Source organism: Alligator mississippiensis, chromosome 3 (assembly GCF_030867095.1).
Source record: "Alligator mississippiensis isolate rAllMis1 chromosome 3, rAllMis1, whole genome shotgun sequence".
Lineage (NCBI taxonomy): Eukaryota > Metazoa > Chordata > Crocodylia > Alligatoridae > Alligator > Alligator mississippiensis.
Genome location: NC_081826.1, coordinates 122,796,076 through 122,821,071, shown reverse-complemented (window position 1 = coordinate 122,821,071; position 24,996 = coordinate 122,796,076). Strand labels below are relative to the sequence as shown.

At 43.0% G+C, this 24,996-nt stretch overlaps 2 protein-coding genes across 11 annotated transcripts in view; one reads left to right on the top strand and one right to left on the bottom strand.

The window, feature by feature from the left end:
- The window catches only part of FARS2 (phenylalanyl-tRNA synthetase 2, mitochondrial), a 433,719-nt gene extending 419,039 nt beyond the window's left edge, over window positions 1-14,680 (bottom strand). For 2 of the 6 annotated variants that reach the window (XM_059724362.1, XM_059724363.1), the window contains exons 1-2: window positions 11,235-11,991; window positions 4,344-4,460 (exon numbers count right to left, since the gene is read on the bottom strand). Coding sequence is in view for 1 of the 6 variants with exons in the window: in XM_059724361.1 (XP_059580344.1) it covers window positions 4,344-4,460; window positions 9,406-9,454 (166 nt within the window). In the remaining 5 variants the exon portion in view is untranslated. Of the gene's footprint in view, window positions 1-4,343; window positions 4,461-9,405; window positions 9,470-11,234; window positions 11,992-14,582 lie in introns of those variants that run through there. The other 4 variants (XM_059724364.1, XM_019490472.2, XM_059724361.1 and 1 more) reach the window with 4 other exon arrangements.
- A 148-nt stretch (window positions 14,681-14,828) lies between these two features.
- The window catches only part of LYRM4 (LYR motif containing 4), a 129,191-nt gene continuing 119,023 nt past the window's right edge, over window positions 14,829-24,996 (top strand). For all 5 annotated transcript variants that reach the window (XR_002091169.2, XR_002091172.2, XM_014606982.3 and 2 more), the window contains exon 1: window positions 14,829-14,925. Coding sequence is in view for 3 of the 5 variants with exons in the window: in XM_014606982.3 (XP_014462468.1) it covers window positions 14,840-14,925 (86 nt within the window). In the remaining 2 variants the exon portion in view is untranslated. The remainder of the gene's footprint in view (window positions 14,926-24,996) is intronic.

Sequence of the window (24,996 nt, the reverse complement as noted above, 5' to 3'; positions counted from 1 at the left end):
TAGTCACATGAATCTGTACATTCTACCCTTCACAAAATTAAAAAAACAAGAAAAAAACTCCACATCTTTTCAGCCAGGATAAACTATTCTCACAAGCTGATGCAAGATACAGCAAGCCAAGGAGAGAGAGAAAATAAAGAATCATATCTTTATTATTAATGAAGTGCACTTAAAGTCATCACACCTCAAGGCTCCACCTGACAGAATAATATTCAATAAACATTGCATGCCTTTATGTATGAGGACTGTCTGAGGGTAAAATTTGTCTCTTGCTGCTTCTTTATAATCATTTGGGGAACTGCAGTCTGAGACACACTAAAGAATCAAGTTCCACACACAGCCTGCAGGCTCACTCACTGGGGATTTTGAAATGAGAAGTGAGAACAATAAGATGACCAGGGTCAAATAAACTCAACAAACAGAGGAGACAATAAAGAGAAAAAAAGTAAATCACTTAAATGAAGAGAAACCAGACCCTGAAAGGTCTTAAATGTTATTCATTTACAATCAATAAAAAAACTACACAGGGACTCTGAGAAAAGAAATCATAATAAGTATAATGCTTTCCTGTGCTTAGTGCAAGTCAGTGTAAGCAATAGGTTTTAAATCAAGGGTGGCTTGGATATTATAGTAATTGACTAGAAAAAGAAAAATTTATAAACTATTTGTCTACACCACCATGAGAGACTGAATATATTTCACTGAACTTTCTGGATAAACTTACTAGGGGAAGGGAAAGAAACAGCTACTTAATTACCTTGCATACATAAACAGCAAAAACTTGGGCTAATTGAGAATTTGTGTATCTTCACTAAACAATATCCTTCTCCCTGTTCATACTTCCAGGAAACCATCACAACCCAAAACAGGAATGCCAATGTAAGAAGAAGGTAGCGTTGCTTACTTGAAAATAACCTTTTTATATACTACATATTATATAATCTCCTGCTCCCTGACACTTTTAGGCCTGTAGTGAAGTATCTATCTGGTTTAGATCATAACCTCCACAAGGAACAGACTGTGCACACAAATATGTTCTGTACTGCTCAGTACCCAGACAGCAATTAATACAATTAAATCGAATGAACACCAATTTTCACAAATATTATTGCAATGACTCTAATTAAGAAATAATAAGATAGATAGTGATGAAGAAATTATGGTATTTCGACAGATTAAAAAAATATTCAAATGAAATGCAAAGAAAAATTAAAGCAGTCCTAACATTTTGCAAATGATCTTAAACTGATTATTTGCACTCCAAATCTGATTTTGTCCACTCTGAATAAAAGAGAAACTACCAGACAGCATATCCAAGAGAAATAAAAGGAATATGAATGTGCAGCTCTCCTCTGTAAAAGTAATAAACTGCAATGAACATAGGCAAGAGGAAACAAAGCAAGTTCAGTGCCAAATATGATCCCAAGCAGAATTTGGAAGCATATCTGTAAAAAAAAAAAAGCCTAAATCCACACTAATATTTCTGGAACGGGAAGGTCTTAATTAGTTTTCTAGAGCAATGATTCTCAACCAGGGTAGTGCAGCAACCTGGGATGCCCTGAGATCCTTTCAAGGATGCTTTGGAGGTGTGCAAATATGATTCACAAAATAAACCCAAACATTTCAAACAGGAATCCACTGTGTTAAAAACATTCTGACCTGTTGTGGGCTTTGTGTTCTTTGCAACAGAAGAAATGCTCTATTGTTTTTCTGTAGTCTGAAAAACAAGTGAAAACTGAGAGCTGGCATTATCTAAAGGGTGCTCTGAGCCTAAGAAGGTTAAGAACCACTGCTTTAGAGAATCTCCGTTAAACTTCAGCCTCTGTATCTAATCATGGGAGAGGTCATTAAAGCACAGATCCACAAAGACACTTAAGTATAGCATCACCACACCTAAAATTCAGCCTCCCAGCAAAAGGAATAGAATTCACAAGCCCATCTTAGGCATCTAAGGGGAGAGTTATGTATCTAAGAATGGAGGAGGGAATAATGCTCAAATCAGCCACAAGAGAGGAGCTGGATCAAAATGCTACTTCTCTCCAAGACTTAAGTGCCTACCTAGAAACATGAGCAGGGATCCTGGTTTTAAAAATCAAAAATTCTCTGATAAACTACCATATACAGATTCCCCAATTTAAAAACCCCAAATCTGTGTTTTTCCATGATTAAAATGAACGCCACTATATTTATAGGTATCAGTTGAACACAACGTTTTATTGATATATTTACAATTTTAAAGCAATTTGGAAGCCTACCAGTGCTTCAATTGTTATGACGAAATCAATTCTAAATGCCTATATATTTTGATATTTGATTTTGGGTTTTTTATCATGGAAAATCAGAGCTCCCCCTACCCCTTTCCTCACCAGGATGTGGGTCCAGCTGCGGCTGCTCTCCCCACCCCTTTGTGGCATTGAGCATTCTTGATATGCCAGTACCCTGACCCTGACCCTCATTCCCAAGCCACAGCCCCCCCAGGCCTGCTGGTGCCCCTCACTCCTAACTCACTGCCCCCAGCACGTGAGCAAGGGAGTAGGTATGTGGGGAAGTGGGGTGTGGGCACAGGCAACTCACTGAGGGTGAGAGGCAAAGGTAATGTGTGCCGGTGGGGGGTTAGGGTTGGGGGGGGGCACATGGCCCCCAAGATTTCTGTGCCCACAATGAGGTGTGGGGTTGCAGCCACGCCAGACCAGCTCCCAAAGAGCTGCCTCCATGGCCCAGCAGGGGGACCTGGCATGGGAGGGAGTGCCGCAGCACCATGGCCACAATTTGAGGTGCCCCCTGCCTGCCCAGTAGCAGTGGGGGGGCACAACTCTGCATCACTGCTGTGCCTCACCTTGGCAGCCATGGTGACATGACACTTCCTCCTGCACTGGGTCCCCCTGCTGGGCCATGGAGGTGGCTCCTCCAGAGCTGGTCCAGCCCTGCACCTCACTGTGGGCAAAGAAATTTTAGGGGATACATGCCCCCCCCACCACATTAGCTGTGCCCCCTCCCACCCCACCCCCAACACGTGGTCTGTGCCCCTCCCCCTGCCCAATGAGGGGCCTGTTCTTCCTCTCCCCTCCACCCAATGTGTGGCCTGTGCCTTCCCAACCCTCATCCCCACCCCCACAGACTTACCTGCAGGGAACTGCAGAAGCTGCCAAGCTGCCACTTGCATGTGTGTGTGTACACATGCATGTGGCACCCCCTGCATTGATCACTCTTCTCCCGCTCCTGCCAGCCAGAAGCAGTCCCTTGCAGGCTGGAACTGCGCCAGTCTGCAAGGGGAACCTGCCGTTTCCCACGCATTCCTTCTTTAAAAGGGGAAAATCCATGATTTTCTCCTTGAAAAGAGAAAATCCATATTTTTCTCCATTAAAGGAGAAAATGTGCGTTTTTCCACAGTAAACTGATAACCCGGATTCCTGGACATGAGTTAGACACCTATATGTGCCTGAGATTTACAGTTTGAAACTTCTTCCTGGACTTCATCAGCTAAGATGATCCTTTGGGTATAGAAAACACATTTGCTTCTTTCTTTCACAACATAACAGGAGAACAGGTACCCAGTGTTTACAAAGGAATCTAGCAGTCAGACTAACTTCCCAGGAAATAGGAGATGTGAGTTTTACGCCATTCCCAGCCTAGGGGCATTCAGATCTACACATTTCACTTCCTAGGAATGGGGTCTAAGCACCAGAGTACAGACTAGGCTTGGAATGAGGCTGTTTTACACCCTACTTGTTGAAGCTGTGCCACTATGCAGAAAGGAAAGCAAGATTCATGGGGCCAGAGAGAGAAAAAGCAATACAGCTCTGTAATGCAGTGAAGAGAAAGAAAGAGAGGCATAGGTTCCAGCCCATCTCCAACACTGCATATATATTTTGTTACATGACACTCTAAGGCAAAAGGACTAAGTAGTCCCTGGCACCTACGGATACCCTGCCACATAAATAGGTAGTCAGGATTTCTGTAGATTATTTATTTCAATTTAGGTGCCTAAATTCTGCCTAAGGTGCATTTTACGTGACACTGTGATTTTTCTCGTCACATCATAAATCACTTATGGAGACAGAATCTGGTTCTCTCATACATCAAAGGAAGGCACAAATCAAGGTAAGTAAAGGGTCAGATTCTGACACCCTCCACTTATCTTGAGTCTCACTATTTCTTTCAACATGGTACAGGAGATGAAGAAACCATTAACTTGATATCAAGGGCAAAGTTAGAAGTCTAGCATGATGTTTGTTGGTAGCAAGCTCTCTTAAAATGAGGAGGGACTTTGGTTCCTATTTAAAAAGAAGCAACTGAGAATGAGGGTCCCTGAAGGTGAGAGCTGTAGAAACAGAAGCACTTACTTCCAAAGAAAGGTGGGTTTTTTTGTCTGCTTTGGTCAGGGTGTTCTTCTGATCTTGCCTTTCCTTCAGAACGCCTGACACATGAGTTTGGGTATAACCTCCTCTGGAGATGAGAACCTATAGAATGGAAGACCAAAAAAGAAACAGTCTTCTGTAGCCATGGTAAGGAAAATACAGAATATTACCTGCACTTCTCTGTCCTTATGCTTCTTAGAGATCTCCCATACCCTCAGAGATCCTTCCTAAAATCACAGGCATCACAACCATGAATACTTCAAGTTCCACAACAGCCTTAAAAGCGATATTGAATAGAGGGGTAAAACTAAAATATGTCTTGAATTTTATAATTACAATATTCACTGAATGCTTGGGACACAAAATATTGTTTTCCTAATTAAAAAAAGGAAATATTTTTAAATTTAGACAGAAACCCAAGAATTAGTGGTTGTCCAGATGAGAAAAGAATCATGCTTTCTGACATTTTACCATGAACAACAGGCATAGTACTGTCTGGTTTTGCTACCAGATTAAAGTATCCACTAGATCACAGAAATATCATGAATCAAACTCACCTGCCACAACACCACCTCTAAGAAGCAGGGATATAAAAAGTTATTAATCATTTAACCAATAAGTGCAGTGATAACCAGTTAGCTTACCAGTTATCCTTTAGCTCTGGGTGGGCAGAGTCTAGCAGGGAATAGGGGAAAAGGAAAGCTGCACAGTACAGGTGCACGGCTATATCGGTCCAATATCAGATCGGCACCGATATAAAGAAAATTTACTATAATAGAAATCGGCAAGAAGTGGCTGATAATTTGGCCAATAAATGCCCATACATGTGTGCAGCCACAGTGCAGCACATAGGCAGCAAGCACAGCACAGCAGCTTAGAGAGCTGTGTACAGCTGGTAAGTCTGTTGTGGTGGAAAGGCAGGAGGGAGGCAGATTAATGTCCCCCATGGTGAGGGAGGGAGTGGAGCTGGGGTAGGCACTGCCCAGGTGGGGCAGGGTGAGCACGGGACGGAGCCGTGGCTTGTCCAGGGGGCACCAGGGGCAGGGGCAGAAAGCAGTTCCTGCCGCTGTCCGTGGCTCACCTGGCAGCTCATCTGCTTATCTGGTGGCTCCCGCTGCTCGTTCAGGAGGGCACAGGAGGGCGTGTGCTTGGGGTGGGCAGCGGTGGCACTGGGGGGGGCTACGGTGAAATTTGGTATGGCTGCAGTCCCCACCGCTTAACGCCCTCCCAGCACCACCACCACCCACCCTGAGTGCAGCACAGCCCCCAGACCACAGCTGCAGCCTGCCCTGCCCCATCCCATGCAGATCTGGGGACACAGCCCCCTCTTCCCACCATTGTGCCCTCCCAGATGAGCAGCGGTGAGAGCTGCTCTCCCCCCCCGGATAAGCCATGGCTCCATCCTGCACCCATCCCGCCTGGGTAGCAACTCTTATTCTTATCAGAGAATTTTGAATTTTTTAAACAGAGAAAGCCAGGATCCCTGCTAATGACTCATCAGTTAAGCAATTAGTTGTTAATTCACAGGTGCTCCCTCCCTCCCAGCCCAGGTGGGCTATGTTGTCTGGCTGGGCTTGCCTTCTCCTCTGCCCACCCCTCCTCCAGCCCCACACAGTCAAAGGGACCCCAGGAGCCAGGAGCTGTGTCAGAGCTAGTGTGTTATTGGTTAAACGATTAACCAATAGAATTAAAGGAAGTTAAACAAATTTTTTTTTAAACAATATTTACATCCCTACTAGGAAGTGGTACTGACAAAGGGACCAGCATCTCCACCTGTAAGCACCCTGGTAGGAGTTTGCAGAGGAAACATTTCAGTGAGAACTGTCCTAGCTCTCACTGAAGAACATTGGCAAGAATGCTGATTGTTTTGCCTTTCTGCTTTAACTTTGCATTTAAATGGCTTTTGCTTTTAGTTGACTGAAAATAACATCCGTCTTAAACATCAACCACTACTACAAGGAAAAAGGCACCCACATTTTCACTAGACATTGAGCTAGTGAACAAAATGAGTGGCCTCCTTGTGGCCCAAGTGTGTGTTGGTTCTGCCTAACTATTCCCTTCGCTGCTTTACACAAACCTTCCAAAGGTCCTTCTTTGGTTCAAATACCCTTGGTCTTTTGAAAATTAAAATATTACAGGATCTTATGTATGCATAGTTCTCCCTAGTATCAATAGATCTTTCATTTCACCATCTACAGCAATGTTTATATAATATGGGCTTTTGGCTTCTTTCCCTTGATTATCCTTTCCTTTGACCCAGATTCATTTGACTTCCCAAGATGGGCTGGCATTTTTTTTTATATATATTAACTTTTCTCCAAGCAATGGTTCCAGGAAAAAGGAGGTTTCTTTAACAAGGAAACATTTAGTGCAATGAATTTTATACATAGCCACAAAACATCCATGGCAAAAACAAAGCTCAGTACAACAAATTTTGCCTTAGCAAGGCTGCTCTCAACTGCAATTGAAAACATTTTTTTTTAAAAAGGTTTGCATTCCCATTTGTAACTGACCGGGGTGTCAGATATTCCAAGTCAGCCAAGAAATAAATTGGTGGCTATGAGCCACAGAAAAATGTAAATTCAGTTGCTCTTAAAATATCATTCCTTGTTTTCCAGCACTGCAGTTTGCTTTCTGTGCTAAAATCCCAGCATCAGCTAAAATAGAAAGAAAGATGAAAATAACTAAATATGTTAGCTTGGCTAAATGACAGCTATGGAGAAACATGATGAAAGTATAAATCACCATGGAGCGAAGAAACTGCAGAGAGTGCCTCTGAGGAACGTAACTAGGGTTAATGGAATGAAATTATGAAAGGGAAAGGCTGAGACTAAATATCAGAAAACATCTCCTGACCATGAAACATATTAAAACATGGAATATTCTGCAAAGGGAAGGGCAGTTACTTAAGACTGGACAAAATACAAAAAAGTATAACGTAGAACACAATTTTGAAGCTTTATGGAACACGGCCCTTAATGAGACTTGTTCATCTCTAGTCTCTTAATAGGATTTCAATATGAAGAACAGAAAATGGACCCAAGAAATATTTGAAACTATATCACAGTATTAAGGTTAGGAAAGTCTGTGGAATTTAGCATCACTATTACAGATTTAATATTTTAAGGGACAAAATAATTTATATTTTTAAATCTCTTGAGTTCAAGTGTAAAGTCTTAACACAAAGCCATATTTAATTCTGTACTTTCTGTAGCACTTCCTATTCAAGAATTTCAAAGCCCTTTGGCAGACATTTGTCCATTGCAAACTTCTTCCAAAGTGAGATATCGCATACTAAAATAACATATTTTAAATCCAAACATTAAGGTCTTGCTAAACTGTTTAAATGTTTAAGAGCTCTTCTCTGAAGTAGCTCTGTTGTGCATATAGCCCACCTATTCCTTTTTTGCACAAATTTTTGTCTATTTCCAAAAGCTTTCCATTTCATTAATACACTTTCTATCTATTGATGACATAAAGAAGGAAAAAATGTAACTAAGGAAAGCAAGACCATGCATACTGAAAGACGATCAGCCTCCTGCAATAGGATTCATAAAGGAAGAGAATTTCTCGCATAGGACTTCTTTTGCTCTTTCTTCCCCCCCATGCAAAATAAAACCTTTAAGGTGGTATTTTTCAAAGTCCGTAAGTAATTTAGGAGCAAAGCTACCATGGAGAATCAGAGACCTGTGTCTTTAAATCACTTAAGAGCTTTTGCAAAAATGTTTCCTTATCCTCCTTTCTCAAGACAATCACAGGAACAGAAAAAAGAATGACTAGCTGTAGAAAGAGTTATTCAGGACATCTTTTTTGTTATTAGAACAAATAATTCTATCCAATGTAGGCAGCAAACAAACTCTTATTTAGTTATAATTGACTATAACATTGGCTGGAAGTTAAATTTTACCGTGAACTGCATTTCCAGTTCAATGGCTTTTGAAGAGAGATACCAAGGCAGAATCTAGCTTTTGAGTAATGCTGCCCATCAAGGAGCAAAAGTAATGAAAGTTAGAGAGAATAAGAACAGCAGGAGGGAAAAGAATTTATTACATTTTTACAAGCTGAAAAATAATAATTAAAAGAGATGACAATACCATGACAATCAATTATCATTCTGACCCCAAAAGAAAAATAATCAACATGAACAACAGCATAACAGGAAAGCACATGCCCTCTCAAAGTGTTGAGTGCCCCGTCATAAAGCTGAAATAGTGCACGACAAAGAATAATTTAGGTAACATATGACAAAGCTACAAATACGCCCTGGAGAACGCAACAGCTGCTTTGTTTCACACAGTTCCATAGTCTCTACAGGTATTTTGTTAAAAATTCTTTTTCTGCTTCTACAGATTTAGAACATTATTAAGTATGCCAGATGCTCATGTTATTAGATCATTCTCAAACTGTTCATATATCCTAGAAGATAAGGCAAAGAGAGACCTACCCAATTTCTCCTCACTGACCTGCGCACACCCGCTGAAAAAGAACACTGCATAAAACACACCCAAGTGACCATCATCCAGCAAACTTTTGACAGACTAGAATTCTACCAAGGTTTTATTCAAGATGAGACTGAACACATATCATCAAACTCCCTATATTTTTTAAACAAGTAACTAACCACAATAATGCAGCTGTCACAGATAAAAATTAATTAAGCTTGCTCCCATATGTCAGTGACTTGAGCAAAGCACAACCAAGACCTTTATCCTAAAGAAAAGCAGGGCTTGTTTTTGCATAATCCATAGCTGCTGCACAAAATTAAACATAATAATAAAATTAATCACTGTATCCAATTATACCATCAGCGTAAAAAGAAATGCCATTTCTGTCTGGAAACTGTGCTACTAGATTCAAGGAACACCTGAGATTATAACTAAAAAGATAATAGAAGGTAAGGGGACGGCTCCACTTTTTTCAGTTTTCCTTTTGTATCCAGTAAAAATTTGTGCATTGGGTTCTTCTGCTTGGCTTTTTGACAATGTGACTGTAAAGCCATAAAAGTTGGCAAAAGAACTGAGAAGAAATAGTAACTATTTTCAGGTACCCAAAGTGTATGGCAGCGCCCTCAAGGCACGCAAGCTAATCCTGTGCATGCTAGCTCTGGAACAAAAAATAAGGCAGACCCTTTCCTGCTTAGGCTAATTAGCTTCCCTGGGAAGCAGGTCTGATTTGGTCAGATGCAGCACCACATATTAACACAGCTTTACTGCTTCTCGTTATGGACCGAGCATGTTCACGCTTGGCTCAAGGCATCTAGTACAACCTTTAAATCACTTTTAAATGACTTAATCAATTTAAGGGTTATAGAGTCCCCAAACACACACACAAAAAAACAGGTTAACCCTTTATCTAGTCTAGTCTTGCCTTCTTCCTCATTATTCAGTAGATGAAGAATAGAGCATCGGAACCTCTAGCTTTACTAGTGAAGGAACGAACATTCAAAATTTAGAGGCGCTATCTGCCTAACTACTACTTTCTTCCCTCACTTCTGGAGTCATCACTGAACCAATGTATAAAGTTACTCTTACATATTGGATCTTTGTAAACTTTCAAGCCACATTTTATTGGCTACATAAAAGACTTAATTTTTTTTGGATTTCTGAAATATATGGAGGAAAGAACAAATGTGGTTGTCTCTGAAACTTTTAGGAAGGATGTTAAATTTACAAAGAAAAATAAAAAATTCCACTTCAGTACATATTAAGTACCCAGACAAAGGCAAACATATGGCACAAGGACAATTAAAAGTATGTGCACGTGTGTCTGTGTGTAAACTCTGTTTGAGTTTCCTTAATATGCAAAACAGAACTAGTTTACATAAATCCAAGATTCACAACCACAAAGGAAACCTCAAAGAGAATGGTTCTACCATGGTATTTAATTACAGCTCTGTGGGACAATTCAAATTTAAGCCTTGCTTTTAATAAAAAATAAGTAATGTGCTGTACAGAATAAAACAATGGAATTTATTTTAACTTGATTGGTTTTCACAAGCCTCAAAAGGAAGCTAAAACAAAACTTGTGTGCGTATAATACATAAGTTGACACAGAGACAAGTCCAACAAAGATGTTTTGATATTTATCTGTTATTTACACATACACAAACAGATCTGGTTTACGAACACAGCCTAAACTGTACCAGAAATACCGATGGAATTAACAAAACTCCAGTATGCCTACAGAATAAAGCATCGTCTCGTACAGTGAGAATGCATAAAACACCTGCAGTGTAGGCAGATATATTCTTTTCTGTTTAATTTTCATATAATAGACAGACTACAACACTGCAATCCACATATTAATTCATATTGATGATATCGTACAAAAAAAATAAATCAGTCATGGATACACATATGGCATAATACTCATGGATTAGGATGACAGCATTAATACTATTAGTTGCAAAACTACCAGCAGAGTCAGGGGCAAGAGATGTTTTGTTTGCAGGTACAGAAGACTGGATTCTTGCAGGGTAGATGGGAGAGGAGCAGAGACCAAGGATGTAAATTGTGAGGAAGTGCTAGTGTGTAAACAAGCAGAATGTAATTATTCATCATTAACTGTTCACTCTGTGAGCCAGGCACTGCACTGGAGATTTGGGGAGCTATTTTTTTTTCTGGGTCAGTTCCAACAAATTTCGGCCTTGCATAATACTCCTGGACCCACAACTGCAACACCCAGAATTCAATGCTTAACTGCAACACCCAAAATTCAACCTCCCTCCACCAATCAGAAATTCCCGTGCCAGGCAAAAAGAGGCTCAGGCAAAGCACAGATGAAAACAGTGAATTCTGGAAAAAAATCAAGACAACTTGTATTCCTGAGGAATATTAGCACTTAAGCTGGCTACAAGTTAACCATCCAAAAACTCACCAACTATGTAGAGCAACTCATGTTGGATCCCAGAGCAGGAATTGTTGAGCTATAATCTGTGGATTTCTCTGAACACTTAGAAATATTCTGAACTTGCCATGGACACATATACTGAAATTTGGGGGAAGCACAAGGAAACACAAAAGGAACTTGAACAATACCGGCTGTTGACTTGTCTTCTACCTTGGCAACTTTGTCACCTAACCAATTTGATCCCCCTTTACTCTTCCTATTTCAAAAGCAGGGTAACAATGGGCAGGTGAGTGGGGCATAAGCCCCAGGTGCTGCCCGGGGAGACCTTACCCTCCCTTCCACCACAACACCCTGCATCTTCCCTGCAGTGGCTCCAGCTCCAGTAGCAAAGAGGACAGAACAGCAGCAGCAGTGCATGGTGTAGGAAAGGAGTGGGCAACCTGTGGCATGAGTGACCTCTGTGTAAGGCATACGGCATATAGGGCAGGGAACAGAAAGCAAACAGATCACACAGAGAGCACAGGGTAGGAAACAAAAAACAGAAGAGACTGGGCAGGGAGCAGAAAGCACAGCAGCAGATTAGACAGCAGAAGGGAATCAGAGTGCCACTTGGGGGAGGCTATGGAGCTAATTGGTGACACCTGCCAAAAAGGCTGGCTTCCACTGGAGCACAAGCCTGAGGTTTGCTGCTGCATGGGGGAGACCAGGGAGGAGATGATGACACCTCCTTTTTTCTGCCATGGGAAATTAGTGTCAGCTGCAAAAGATGACACCCCCCTCTCCCCTCCCAGCCCACAGCATCAAAATTCTATCTACTGTAGGGGGGGAAAGGTTGTGAAAGGGGAGCTTCATTAACAGAGGCAGCTAACAGACAGCAGAATTGTAGAATAAGGGATAGCTTGATTGGTGGAACATCAAAACCATAGAGGGTTATTAACACCTGTGGAATTGTAGTAAAAAGACGTTAGCCCCCATAATTTTGCAGTAATGCTTGAGCAACAACCATATGATAGAAGTGTCTTATGACCATCTTATGACCCTTTTGTGTAAGATCAGGAGGTCTAACGTCCAAGCTGTGGTCTGCGGTTCTTACTGCTTGCCCTGCATTTTGAAATCATCTCTGTCCAGTGCCTCAAGGTTACGTTAAGATAGGAAGTTACTAAAGTTTAACTAACTTTGCTGAAATTGCTCTTTTCTTCTGCGCATGCTGCAATTCTACCTTTGAGTGTGCATGTACTAACCCTGATAAGTCACATTAACCAATAACTAGTTAAGTACAGCCTACAAGATAAGACGTCACAATTAGGAACTGGTACTGCAGCCAATAAACTCCTAATACGTTAAGACTCTGTTGAATGTAAGCTATAAAAATGTAATTCCGGGCCGGACTCATCATCGGCCCTGATTTGAGCGCTCTGCTCCCCGGTCGAACTGTTTGCAAACAATAAACCTAAATGGACCCAGCCTGTGTGTGTGACTCTCTCCTTGAGGGTAATTGAACAAGCCTCCAGGGGAACGAAACTAGCCGTTTTGGCAACAGAATGAGTTCAGAAGGGATCAGGTAGATGATAATGAGACATTAAGTCAATTGACTACCTCAGTCTGCTTCTGGTCTACCTGACTAGAAATGCTGCTGCCACTAACAGGAAGTTAGTTTTAAACTTTGGATGGAGCAGAAATCAAAGGGAGAAGGAGGGTGCAAGTGGACCGGTGCACCACCCCTGGATCCGCTCCCAGATTACATTAAAATCTATTCAGTGAACTGCACAGAAGCATAAAAAAAAGGGAGGGAGGGGGGGGGGAAGAGGGCAGTCTTTGGAGCTCCCAGTAAACTAGCAGGGGAAAGGTTTGAGAGGGTTGTTTCCTATTCCGTGACATGTCTGCAGCACCCCATTTTTCCCCAAGATCTGGCAAAGCGCCACATCTTCACGTTGTCTGTGGGACCTGACAAGAGTGTACAGCTGCAGGCATGAAAGGGAATAACAGCCAAGGGTGGCCCCAGGGGCTTCCAAACAGATGGTTTGCCTCTTCTCCCCACCCTCCCCCCAAAATATTTGTTTTTATCCCCCTTCAAATGCTTATTACCCACAGCCAACCCCTCCCCCCATACACACACAGGTCGCAATGCAGATTTCACACCGGATCTAATTTTAGCTGCAGCCCTGCCCGGCACATATGTTTGTGTGGGAAACAAGGGGACAGGACAGGACAGGACAGGACAGGACAGGACAGGATGCAGGGAACCAAGAACCCCTAAACAAGGGCCACACACCAGCAAACCTACTGGCACACGCAGTGCTGGCAACTCTTCTGATTTTGGGCGTTGCTCTTAAAGTCTACACTTCGGGCATGTGAAAAACTTAGCTCTTTCTTATATATCTATTTATCTAGATACACAGATTTAAAAGGGCTAAGCTTTAAATGTATAATTTAGAATTTGCAAAAATCTAGAACTCCTGGTTCAGAAATTATACCTTTTATTAGACCAACTGAGAAATAGCAAAAAAAATCATCTTTTTCTGCAAGCTTTCAGGCTCACATGTCCTTCATCAGGCTCAGGGAAAGTTAAAGATGGTAAAAAGCCCCCACGTACAAAATAAACTTCATTTTTTATCAAAGAGAAAGGTATCATTTCTGAACCAAGTTCTAGATTTTTGCGTTTCTTTTTGTCTCAGACCAACACGGCTGCCACACACACCCCTCATTCAAAACTTAGCTTTAATGAAAACGATACCTGCATAAATAAATGCATAGATACAAAAGAAAGACAAGGTTCCTTGGGTGAATTTGATATCTTTTATTAGACCAACCCAAATGGTTGGAGAATTCAGGTTCAAAAACCCTTCGTCAGGCTAAGGACGCTGCAGCAGTTGCTGCGTGCTCTTCCTGGATGGATACAAAAGAAAAAGCTACGTTTTTCACATGCGTGAAGCGTAGATGTTTAAGAACAACGCTGCACCCCTTACATTTATGATGCGCTTCGCCAGCCAACTGCGCAATAAACTCAGGCAAAAGGGATCCTCAAGGGATAATAAGAGTAATAATAATAGGACTAGAAAGTCAGGGCTTAAAAAATGATACAACTCCCGAGCTGGTCAGCCTCTACCTAGCTTTACACCTGAGCCCACAGCAAGGCCCCAACGCACGCACATTCCCCCCATACGCCACAATTACGCCAGAGGCGTAGAGTTACGCCGCGGGCGCCCGCCGGGCAGCGCAGGCGATAGAAGCCCGGGCGCGGGGCCCTCGCCCTGCTCCCCCCACCGCGCGCTCCGCACGAAGCCGCGGCCCCGCCCCCCGCGCCAAGGCTGTGCCTCGAGGCCCCGCACCCACCACCCCTCGCGCGCTAGCTAGCTCGCTCGCGCGCTCGCTCACCTCCCGCTCGAGCCCGGGCCTCGCAGTGCCGGCGCTGTAGTTGCCAGCTACGCGCCTGACGCGCCGGAAGCCGCCCACTTCGCGCCGGGGCAGGGGAGGCCACGGCTAGGGCGGGGAAAGTGGGGTGCGGGAGAAATAACGAGGCCAGCCCCAGCGCTCCCCTCTCTAGGGCGTGCCGGCGGCGCGGGGGAATCAGGCATTTGTGAAGGGCGCCCCCGCGCTGAGCGAGAGGGGGCCTTTGCGAGAGGACCGGCAAGATGGCGGCGTCCAGCCGAGCGGAGGTGCTACGGATCTACCGTGTCCTGCTACGGGAGAGTCAGCGCTTCGCCGCCTACGGCTACAGGTGCGGCCCGGCGGGGGGAGGGCGTCGTCCTCTCGTGGTGGAGGGGCAGGGCCCGGCCCGGAGGGAGCAGCGTCGGGCCCCTTTGCAGGGGCGACCCCGGTCTGGTGTAGTGGGGGGAGGCTGGAGCCTCCCCCCATCAGCCTGAGGTTTCTGGGGAGGGGGGCAGGATATGAAATTATCCTGGTGGAAGCTCAAAAGTATCCTATTGGCTGAAAAACACTAGGAAATATGTAAATGACTTTGCACATGACACACATTTCCCGTATATTGCTGACCCTAACTCGGTAGTGAGTGAGCAAGGGGAACTAGGTCATCAAAGTTGAAGCATTTCTTTATTTTGAGGTAAGCAGCCATAGGAGCGTTGGTGGTCTTTTGGCTAAGTTCAAGCGGTATCTGGGGCATCCGAACCCCAAGACCTCCAGGCTTGCACACGGGGTGCCTCCCCATAGATTTGGGAGCATCTGAAGCCCAGGGCTGAGGAGTCTGGGATGGAGGATACTTGCAAATGATGGCACCACATGGACTTGAGTGATTGAGCTCCGTTCAGTTAATAGGATTTGCAACTGATTTGACCTGGAACACAAAATAATAATCTTTAAAAAAAGAAAAAAAAGCGCAAACCCAAAAATTGGTTAAGATTCCCTGAGAGTGTCTTGGGTTTTGCATGTGCTACATCAGTGAGCTGCTTCAAAAAATATTGTACGTTTTGAATACTTTTACTGTTATTGATACTACATTGTACAACAGTACTTGGCAACACTGGGGTGGTTTGGGCCTTTGGGCCTTGTTGCACCTTGCACTGTGAGGTAGGTGTTAGTTCTAGTGTGAGTTTGTAACAGACACACTTCAGGTCAGCGGGGACCCAGGGGACTGGAAGGTAAGAACCTGCCCCTCTGGACTCCCTTTCTCCATCCCTTGGGGTTCCCCTCTGCCTCTCCTCACCCCCAAAGCATTATTTGTGGCTGCCTGTGTTGCCTTCCCTAGGGGAGCAGGCAGGGAATGGTTAACCAGCTTGCCTGGCAGCTGCTGCTGTTCTTGCCCAGAGTGGCGGCAATGGCTGGGTTGACAGTTTATGCTCCCCCTGGGCAGACAGCACGGGAAGCCAAAAGTAAGCAAGGGACAGGGTGGGGGGTAGTGAGCAGGATCTGAGGTGCTTGGGGGAGGGGAGGGCAGTGATCCGAATCCAGGCCAGTGTGGGAGAGGGGACAGGTGAGGTGTTTGGTCTAAGGTTATAGCCTAGAGTGGCTACACCTTGGTGTAATGCCAAGCTGCATAGCATGGATCAGAAACAATCCTGCCCTGGAGTGGCATAACTGTGAGCTGCATAATGAGTGCTTAAAACCAGTTTCAGTGGTTAATGTGTGGACAATCCAGGAATTAAGAGCTCCATGAACCACCCAGAATTACTGTATAACAAGTCCCTTAGAGACTGTCTCACTGAGAGGCATAAGCTATCATGGGCAACAGCTGATTTAGCCTCTTAGGCAAGTGATTCTCTGCCAGGATGCCTGGAGATCCTTTCAAGGGTGCCATGGGGTGACGTGTAATGTTAGCACTGTTAGATGTGCAAACACACTTCATGAGGTTAGCCCAGAGATTTCAAATGGGAATCCACAGGGCCAAAATCACTCTGACTTGTGGGCTTTCTGCATTCTTTGCAACAGGAAAAATGGTCTATTATTTTTCCATGGTCAGGAAATAAACTGAAGCTAAAGATGGGTGCCTTGAGCCCCAAAAAGCTGAGAACCACTGCTCTAAGGTGGCACTGTGCCCTGTCTTCTGCCTGACTTCAGACTAATACAGCTAACTGCCTCTCTACTTCTCTTCAGCTAAAACTTTCAATTCAGTTTCCTCTTCCTTTTAAGATATCACTCTTCTGTTAACTTGTTTAAACCATGCAAGTAATTTAAGTTGGATTCCTGCAAGTTTCAATACCAGATAATGTTGGGATCTTTCCCCTTCATCAAGGACACATTGTTGAGTTTAATTGATCTGTTTCTAAATACTCTACCATGGACAGTGACATCCATAAAGCAATCCTTGTTATATTTGTGAATTAGAAAACATTAAAAATAACAGTGGCTTCTAGCAAGAGACACTAGCTATGCTAGCAGGGAAACTGTTTTACACCACACCCATCCCTGGAATAAATATTTTGCTAGCCCCTGCTGCTCTGAGATAAACAGCTTTTTCTGGGCTGCTGTAATACAGTGCTGTAATACCTTAGTCTGAAATGACTAACTTATTAAGGAGTTGGGGTTTTTTTTGGTGAAGTGTAAAATGTCAAAGCTTAAACTTACTTATCCTTGGTTTTGGTGGAAGTTTTTAAAAGCATTGCACCGTTGCAAGGAGGGATGGCTTGTGACTATAGGTGCAGATTGTGAATTGCCTGTTTTACAGTGTTACTTATTTTTCCTGAGATGGGCACACTTAGTCAGACCTGAAGTCAAAGAACTTTTTTGTGCTTCTATCCTACCTATTTATGAGTAGCAATGTAAATTTTGCTGGCAAACAACATCATATTCTGTATTTGGTTTCCTGATACCAGCATTCCTTTCCTAGTCCAGCAATTAGTCTGGTGCTACAGCTGTTGAAGTGCTGCCATGGACTTCCTGAGGTCACTGCTGACTCTGTTTATAGTAATTGTACATAGAATCATCTCCAAACTTCTGCTGGAAAAAATGACATAGACATTTGGGCTTCAGAGATATTTTATCAACAGGAGAATTTAGTAGACCCCAAGTAATGTAATGACTGCCACTGTGCCCTATTAGGAAGTCTGATTTGGGATGGTGGGAAAAGAATCACTAGGGTTGAAAAAGGTGATGCTGAGGTATTTGATGATAATATACTTGATAGGACCCTTCTTTTGTTTTTGTTCGGGGGTTTTTTCCCCCTTAAACCAGAAAGTACAAAAAACTTCTCTTGTGTGTTTGCACCCTAAGTCATGACACAATTATAGGTTTCCCTCGCTTTATGTTGTATATGCATTCCTGGAAAACAGTACATAACTCGAATTTACATAAAGAGAACCCACTTTATAGTGTAACAAATAGGGATACGTTCCAAGACCTTGATTGTAATGACCCCCAGGCCCATTTCTACCACTGTTACAAGACAATTTTGATACTTGCCAACAGCAAACAGTACCCACAAGCACAGGGCATTATCATAATGGGGATGGCAACTACAGAAACGCCTGTCATAGACAATGAGCAAGGAGCACAGATTCACACAGGAGACTATATTTTGGTGCGTCACTCCCATGATGCACTGCACAAAACAGCTGACTGTGGGATTCCACCACACCGATCACATAAGAGTGAATTTACCTCGTGTGTAACAATTTTTTTATATAAAAAGGATCATTGCATAAGAGCGAATTCGCACATACAGAACCTGCATAAGGTGAAGGAAACCTGTACAGCAAAACAGCTTACCCTGTATTTTATTCTGTAGTAAATTTTTACCATAGTAAGGAGTGGAGGCTGCCAACTCTCCCAGGCTGACTGTCTCCGGCAGCAACGGTTTCAACTGCCTGACCATTAGGTGCCAGGGGAGTCTATTAGCATTAAGCAAACTGTTACTGGGATCAAAATTGATTAGAAGAGTAGATAAACATCTGAAATGCCAGTGTAACTTATACAGGTATATAGTTATTTCTTACTTTCCAAGGGTTATCTTTACCTTAGCATAGAATAATTTTACAGAAATGTAAAGCGGTGGAACATGTTCACTCCACTTTTACCCCAGTGTAATGTCATAGAGTTACAGAGAAGCGGGGCTGGATGGGACCTCCAGAAGTCATATAGTCCAGCATTTCTCAACCCATGGGTTGCAACCACAAATTGAGTTGCAAGAATATATGAAAGGGTCATGAACAAACTTTAAAAATGAACCAACAAACCTTAAAAATAGATTCTCCTTTAAAGGAGAAAAGCATGGGAAACTGGCTTTTCCCTTGCAGGCTGGCAGAGTTCCAGCCTGCAAGGGGCTGCTTGGGGCTCCCCATGCCTCACACACCCACCCCATACCCCACATACTGGGGGGGGGGGCTAAGGCCTGGGAGTGGGTGGCAGTGGGTCAGGAATGAGGGGCAATAGGTCAGGACTGGCCATTGATGTTTAAAAATGGGTCTTGGTACAAAAAAGGTTGAGAACCATTGATCTAGTCCAACCCCTTGCCTGAGGCCATCCCATACAACCCAAAATCTAAACTCTACATAAGACTAATCTCGAAGTCAAATTATTCTAAAATAAATGTAGTGTGTGTCTGCATCTTTAGTTAATTTGTTTAAATAAAGATTAAATAAATAAATATAAATTTAATTAATTGATTTAAATTTAACTTGCTGATTTTTAACCATCATTTAAATCATCAAACTGTCTTGTTTTGCTTTTGTACTTTTTAGTTAGTTTCCTGAAGAGAGGCTGATTCTTGCTGATTGCCACTAAATATACCCTATACCAAGGGTGGACAAAATGGTGGATCCCGCTGGTGCCTAGACGTTTCCTAGCTGTCCCTGCCCGCACCAGTCCAGCTGGTCTCAATGCAGACTTCAGGAGCAACGGAGCTGTGACAGTGCAGGGCTGTGATGGTCCCATGCCCCCAGGTTCTTTGTGGAGACTGGACCAAGCAGTACTGGCAAGACATGTGCTTGGGCAGGGAGCTTCAGCTAAGTTGAGGCCAAGATCTTGCAGCAGTGATAACATGGGGCTGGAGTTGGGACAGAGCCATGATGCGCTGCCTGCACAACCATGCCTATGGAACCTGCATTCGTCGCGGCAGCGAATTGTGACTCTATCCCCGCCACAGCCCATGCTACAATATCCTGGCCCCAGCTCCGGCTCTGGACACAGCTCCCTACCCAGCCATGCACTCTGCCAGAAATCTGTTTCCTTGTGTAAGACACACACCCCAGTTCTGGAGAGAGAATTTGGAGGGAAAGGTGCATGTGGTACGCAGATCTTAGTGGGTTACTCAGCCGTATGGTTCTGCTCCCTTTTGTCCCACTGGGGAAGGGGATCCTATCAGTGAACTTGCCACTCTCTGTGTGGCACAGTGAGCAGATCTGCAGCCCAGCCAGATGATCATTTGACAATCCAGTTCCAGTTGGGCTGCAGCTATCCATGAGTCATCCCAATTCTGGACTCACTGATGGCCCAATCCCAGAGGGCATCAGCAGGCTGCTTTTTCCTGGGACTGTGGTCAGTGACTAGCCACCCCGCACTCAATCCCTGCCTCCTTAGAGTGGGAAGAGCAGAGCACTGGGGGATTGAAAGGAAACTTTTAGCACTACAGAGAAATTTCTCTTTCTTCCAGGAATATTTCTCTAATGCTTCAACCATTTCTTTAGCACCTCTTGTTGTTGGTGATCCTGCACAGTCAAGAATGATCACTCCCACAGCTCAAATAAAGGGTTCTAGTTGAATGTGTTGATTGTTAAGAAGGTCAATCCTAAAGCTGCAGACACCACAGGTAGTGATTGAAGGGAGGATCAGACTGCGGATTTCTCGGTCTTTTTTCCTTTCCTCGTGTTTCTGTCGTTTTTTGTCTCCAGAGCAAGATGGGTTTTGCTCACAGTAAGATGTACCTGCTTTCACAAGGTATCATCATGTAGCTGGTTCCCAGGCTAGTTTTTCCCAATTTGTGATGTCAATGCCACACTTCTTACTGTTTGCCTTGAGGGTATCCTTGAAGCATTTTCTCTGTCCCCTGTGTGTCTTTTGTCTTTGGTTGAGTTGGGAGTATAGCAGTTGTTTTGGTAAATGTACATCAGGCATGTGCACACGATGCCCTGTCCACCACAGCTGTTGTTGAATAATCAACGCTTCTATGCTGGTGATGTTAGGATTGGTAAAGACCCTGGAATTTGTGTGACAATCCTTTCACTTTATACCCAGGATCTCCTGGAGGTAGCCCTGGTGAAGGTATTCCAGGCTTTTCAGGTGGTCCCTGTAGGTCACCCAAGCTTCAGAGGCATAGAGAAGAGTTGGGATTACCACAGCCTTATATAATAGGAGCTTTGTTAAAGTCCTGATGTTGTGATCATTGAACACAGGATGATACAGTCTTCTGAAGGCAGAGCTGACATATCAGATCTTATACTGGATCTCCTTGTTAATGTTGGCCATCTTTGAGAGATGGCTGCTGAGGTATGCAACGTATTCAACATTCTCCAGCTTTTGTCTGTTAATGAGGATTTTTGCTGGGGGAGTTAATTGGCCTGGAGCAAGCTGGTGAAGCACCTTTGTTTTTCTTTTGTGTTAAGGGTCTGTCCCAAGCACTGGTATGATTGAGAGATGCAGCTAATGGCCATTTGTAGGTCCTCCTCAGTATGTGCAATAGTAGCACAATTATCAGCCTACTGAAGTTCCACAACCGGGGCCAACGTACCTTTGGTTTTGGCATAAAGGTGGTAAGAATTAAAAAGGTTCCCATTCATCCTGTACTTGATGACAATGCAATGTGACAGACTGTCATGGGTGAGAATATTGGTGCCTGCCAGAAAGGTGGAAAACAGAATTGGTGCGATTGCCAATTCTAACGCCATTTTGAATGGCAAAGGTTCTTTAGCACCACAGTGTGCGTCTGTTCCCTTGACTCTTATAATGCTTCAAGGATTTATATAGTGATACAAATATAATGTGTGTTCATGGCCTAAGCTTATGTCATTGAGGCATCAAAATATCTATGAAAACTTCCTATATTAGTGGTAGCCAAAAGTTTTGGCAGGCATGCTACAAATTAAGCCCCCAGAGGTGTACCTGAGTTTTGCCCCACTAGGATGCCATGGGGGACTGAAGCCTCTGGCTATACAGAGCAAAGGAGTGGTAGGTTGCTGCTAAAGAGGTATGACTGCCAAGAACCAGGTAAAGTCTTCTCTGGCCCTGCAACAGCTGCAGTTTTATATGGTAATTGAGGATCCAAAGCCTTGAATTTGGTAGCAGCTGCAGGGTCAGAGAAGAGTTCTGGTTAGTCTGGCTCTTGGTGTCGACCTTTTACTGAGGGCCCAGTGTTCGTGTGCCACACAGAGCATGGCACAAGTTGGCTACCCCTGTCCTATAGGCTTTGTCTCCCCAAGGAGGCTCTTATCAGGTGATGGAATAGCTATAGCTGCAGTACCTCTATAGTATACATCAGTATTTTTCCCAACACTTCCCCCCTCCCTTCCTGTAGTTCGAGACAGTATGTCCATCAACTCATCCAATTAAGTCAATTCAGTTATGTTAATACACTGATCATAGAGATGATAATTTTTTAAAATAAATTCTCTATGCATGCTTAAAAAGGTGAGGAGCAGTAAGGTTTCTTGTACAAAAATGTTATGAGATGAAAAGTATTATTGTAGTATGCTGTTTGAACACTTTAAAAAAATTCTATCCCCAGTTTAATGTTCTTAAAAATATATCATTGTGCTTAAAACAAACTGCCAGTTTTTTTTTTTCTTTAAGGAGAAACAGTGTTGCACGTTGCCACATTTTACATCTGTTTTAATGTCTCTACCTCCATGGTCCACCTCCTTTTTTTCTTCACTTTCTGCCCTTCATTGAAATGTTTGTGTTTCCTTTGATATTTGTCACTGCTTGTAGCATCAGTGGCTATTTTCACATGCTTTAGAAGTTCAATTAATGACACGTTCTCTTCCCCCTTCTGCCCCTTCACTTGCCTACTGGCTGGACCACAAATATAGCAGGTAGACCCTGGTCTTATTTTGTCATATATAACGACATAATGAGTTGGTAGCAATTAAAACTGACAGTATCCCAGAAAAATGTCAAAATTTTCACTTGACCCGTTGTTAATAGGTAATCTTTCTGATCCTGCATAACTCAGAAATATTTCATTGGATCTACATGCTTAATCACCTCTTCTTGGTTTGTGTGTGATTATAACAAGTCCTAGTTTTGTTTTATTTTATTTTATTTTTTGGTACCTATAATTATATTACACAGTTTGGTGGAGGTGAGAGTGTGAGAGATGGAATAAATTTCCCTCTGATGAAAGTTTAGGTTTTACGCACACTCTGGATTAACTTTCTTGGTCAGTTTACCAAATGTCAGTCCACTAATCTGGCTAATTTAGCTCTTCTTTTCATAATAGTAATACCCAGCTCATTCACATGCATGACCTACTTCATTAGCAATGGATTGCTGAGTAAAGGATGAAGCACCCAACTGATAGCTGCTGCTTTCATTTCAAAGTGTGCTATTCCTCTTCTCTACTGGAGCTCATCATGTCTCCCACAGATCAGAGCTCATTGAGGATCATAGCCATCAGAGCTCATTGGGGAAATACCATGGAGATGACTAGTTTATGAACCAGCTAATGCTATACACAACCACAGCAAAAAGCTGCCTGGAGCTTTTTGCTGTGGTTGTGTATAGCACTAGCTGGTTCATAAACCCTCGTCTTCAGGAGAGCCGGGAAACCTAACCCTACAAGGCATTCAAGTTCTACTCTCTTTTATAACATCCAGAGGCTACATTTGAGATGGTGTTTGTTTACCTCTTCCAACTTGGATGCTCTCCTAGATTTCTGAAAGGGAATATTGGTTTTTGGCCAGTTGAGGGGGGAAATGCTTCCAGTCTTCAACACTTGAAGCTGAAATCATGTTCAGCACTGGTTCAGCTGCACCTGTCACTGACAACTGTTTTCAGCCTGTGATAACTTGACTAATATGCAGACGGCTTTAAAACCACAGACTAATTATGTCTTTGTTGAGATGGATGCTAGGGTATGGATAATGCTTATAGTTCAGCTCCTGTTCATTTCTCAGCATGTTAAATTCTCCTGTTTTGATTGTTTCAGAGGCATTGTAACCAGTGCTGGCCTCCTAGGTACTACCCACCTCATTCCTTATACCATTTTCCATTTAAAAATACTATTTAAATCAGGTTCCCCTTACGTTAAAACTATATGCTTTATTAAATTGGATTCTTCTACTCCCAGCCTATATGGCTTGATCAGCTCAAGTGAAACACCTTGCTTTGCTGTGGTTTCTGATATATTAGAAACTGTTCAATATATTCTTTTTCACCTTTTGTCCCCTGACTAGATTAACAGTTGCACAATGGCTTCATCTATGACACCTCTGTTTAGACCAGTAGTGTTATACATTTTGCTTGGTGGTTGTCCTGAATCGGATCACGATTCACAATACTTTCACTGGTGTTAGCAGCAGGTAACGTGATGCTCTATGTTTAGAGGAGAAAATGCTGCATGGAGATCTTAAAGTAAATATTTAAAATTAGCCATGTTAAGGGAAGTGCTGTATTCTGCCATCAAGCAGGTAGTCTATAACTGATTTAAAAAACCCAGTAAGAGGTGAACTGTTAACTCTGTTCCTGCAGAGTTCTTTTGACTTAGCCACAGCAGACAGCTGGGTGGAACATAACAATGCAGTAGCTTAGTTCTCTGCTTTTGCTTAAATTTTTATGCAACAAAGGCAGGTAATCAGTTGAGGGTTTGTTTGTTTGTTTGTTTCCTCTATACATATACATTGTTGCCTCTATCATAAAAAGTGATTGATTTTTTTTTTTTTTTTGGTGGCTTTTCAGGTCAGTTTCCCACGTGATGCCGACCTGGGTATTTTCCTAGTGTAATCTATTTAGTTAGAAAAGGTGCGTAAATCATATTTCCTTGTACCGATATTATAACAAATGGTAAGAACCTTTTTTGAAGAATCCTTGAGTTTGCACAAGACTCACCCAGGCCCAGCTGCTAAAACGCACTCTAGGAATCTACATTCTTACACTTGAGCCTGAAGTCCAAGTTTATCCTCTTACTACAAGGTCTGCACAAATCGACATGCAGTGCCCAGCCTTTTATGTGCCACAGAAATACCAGAAAGCTGTAATATCCAGGGACAATAGTGCATGAGATACCCTTCATATGTTTCTGAGTGGTGGTGTTGAATGGGAGTTTTAATTCTTACTGTGGGGATTTTAATCCCAGATATTTGTACATATATGCAACCCTTTGCCATAACAGATTGGTGACCCTTTATGTATAACCTTCCATTCCATCAGAAACAGGTTTTGAAATTCTTCCTTGGATGGTAACAGTCAA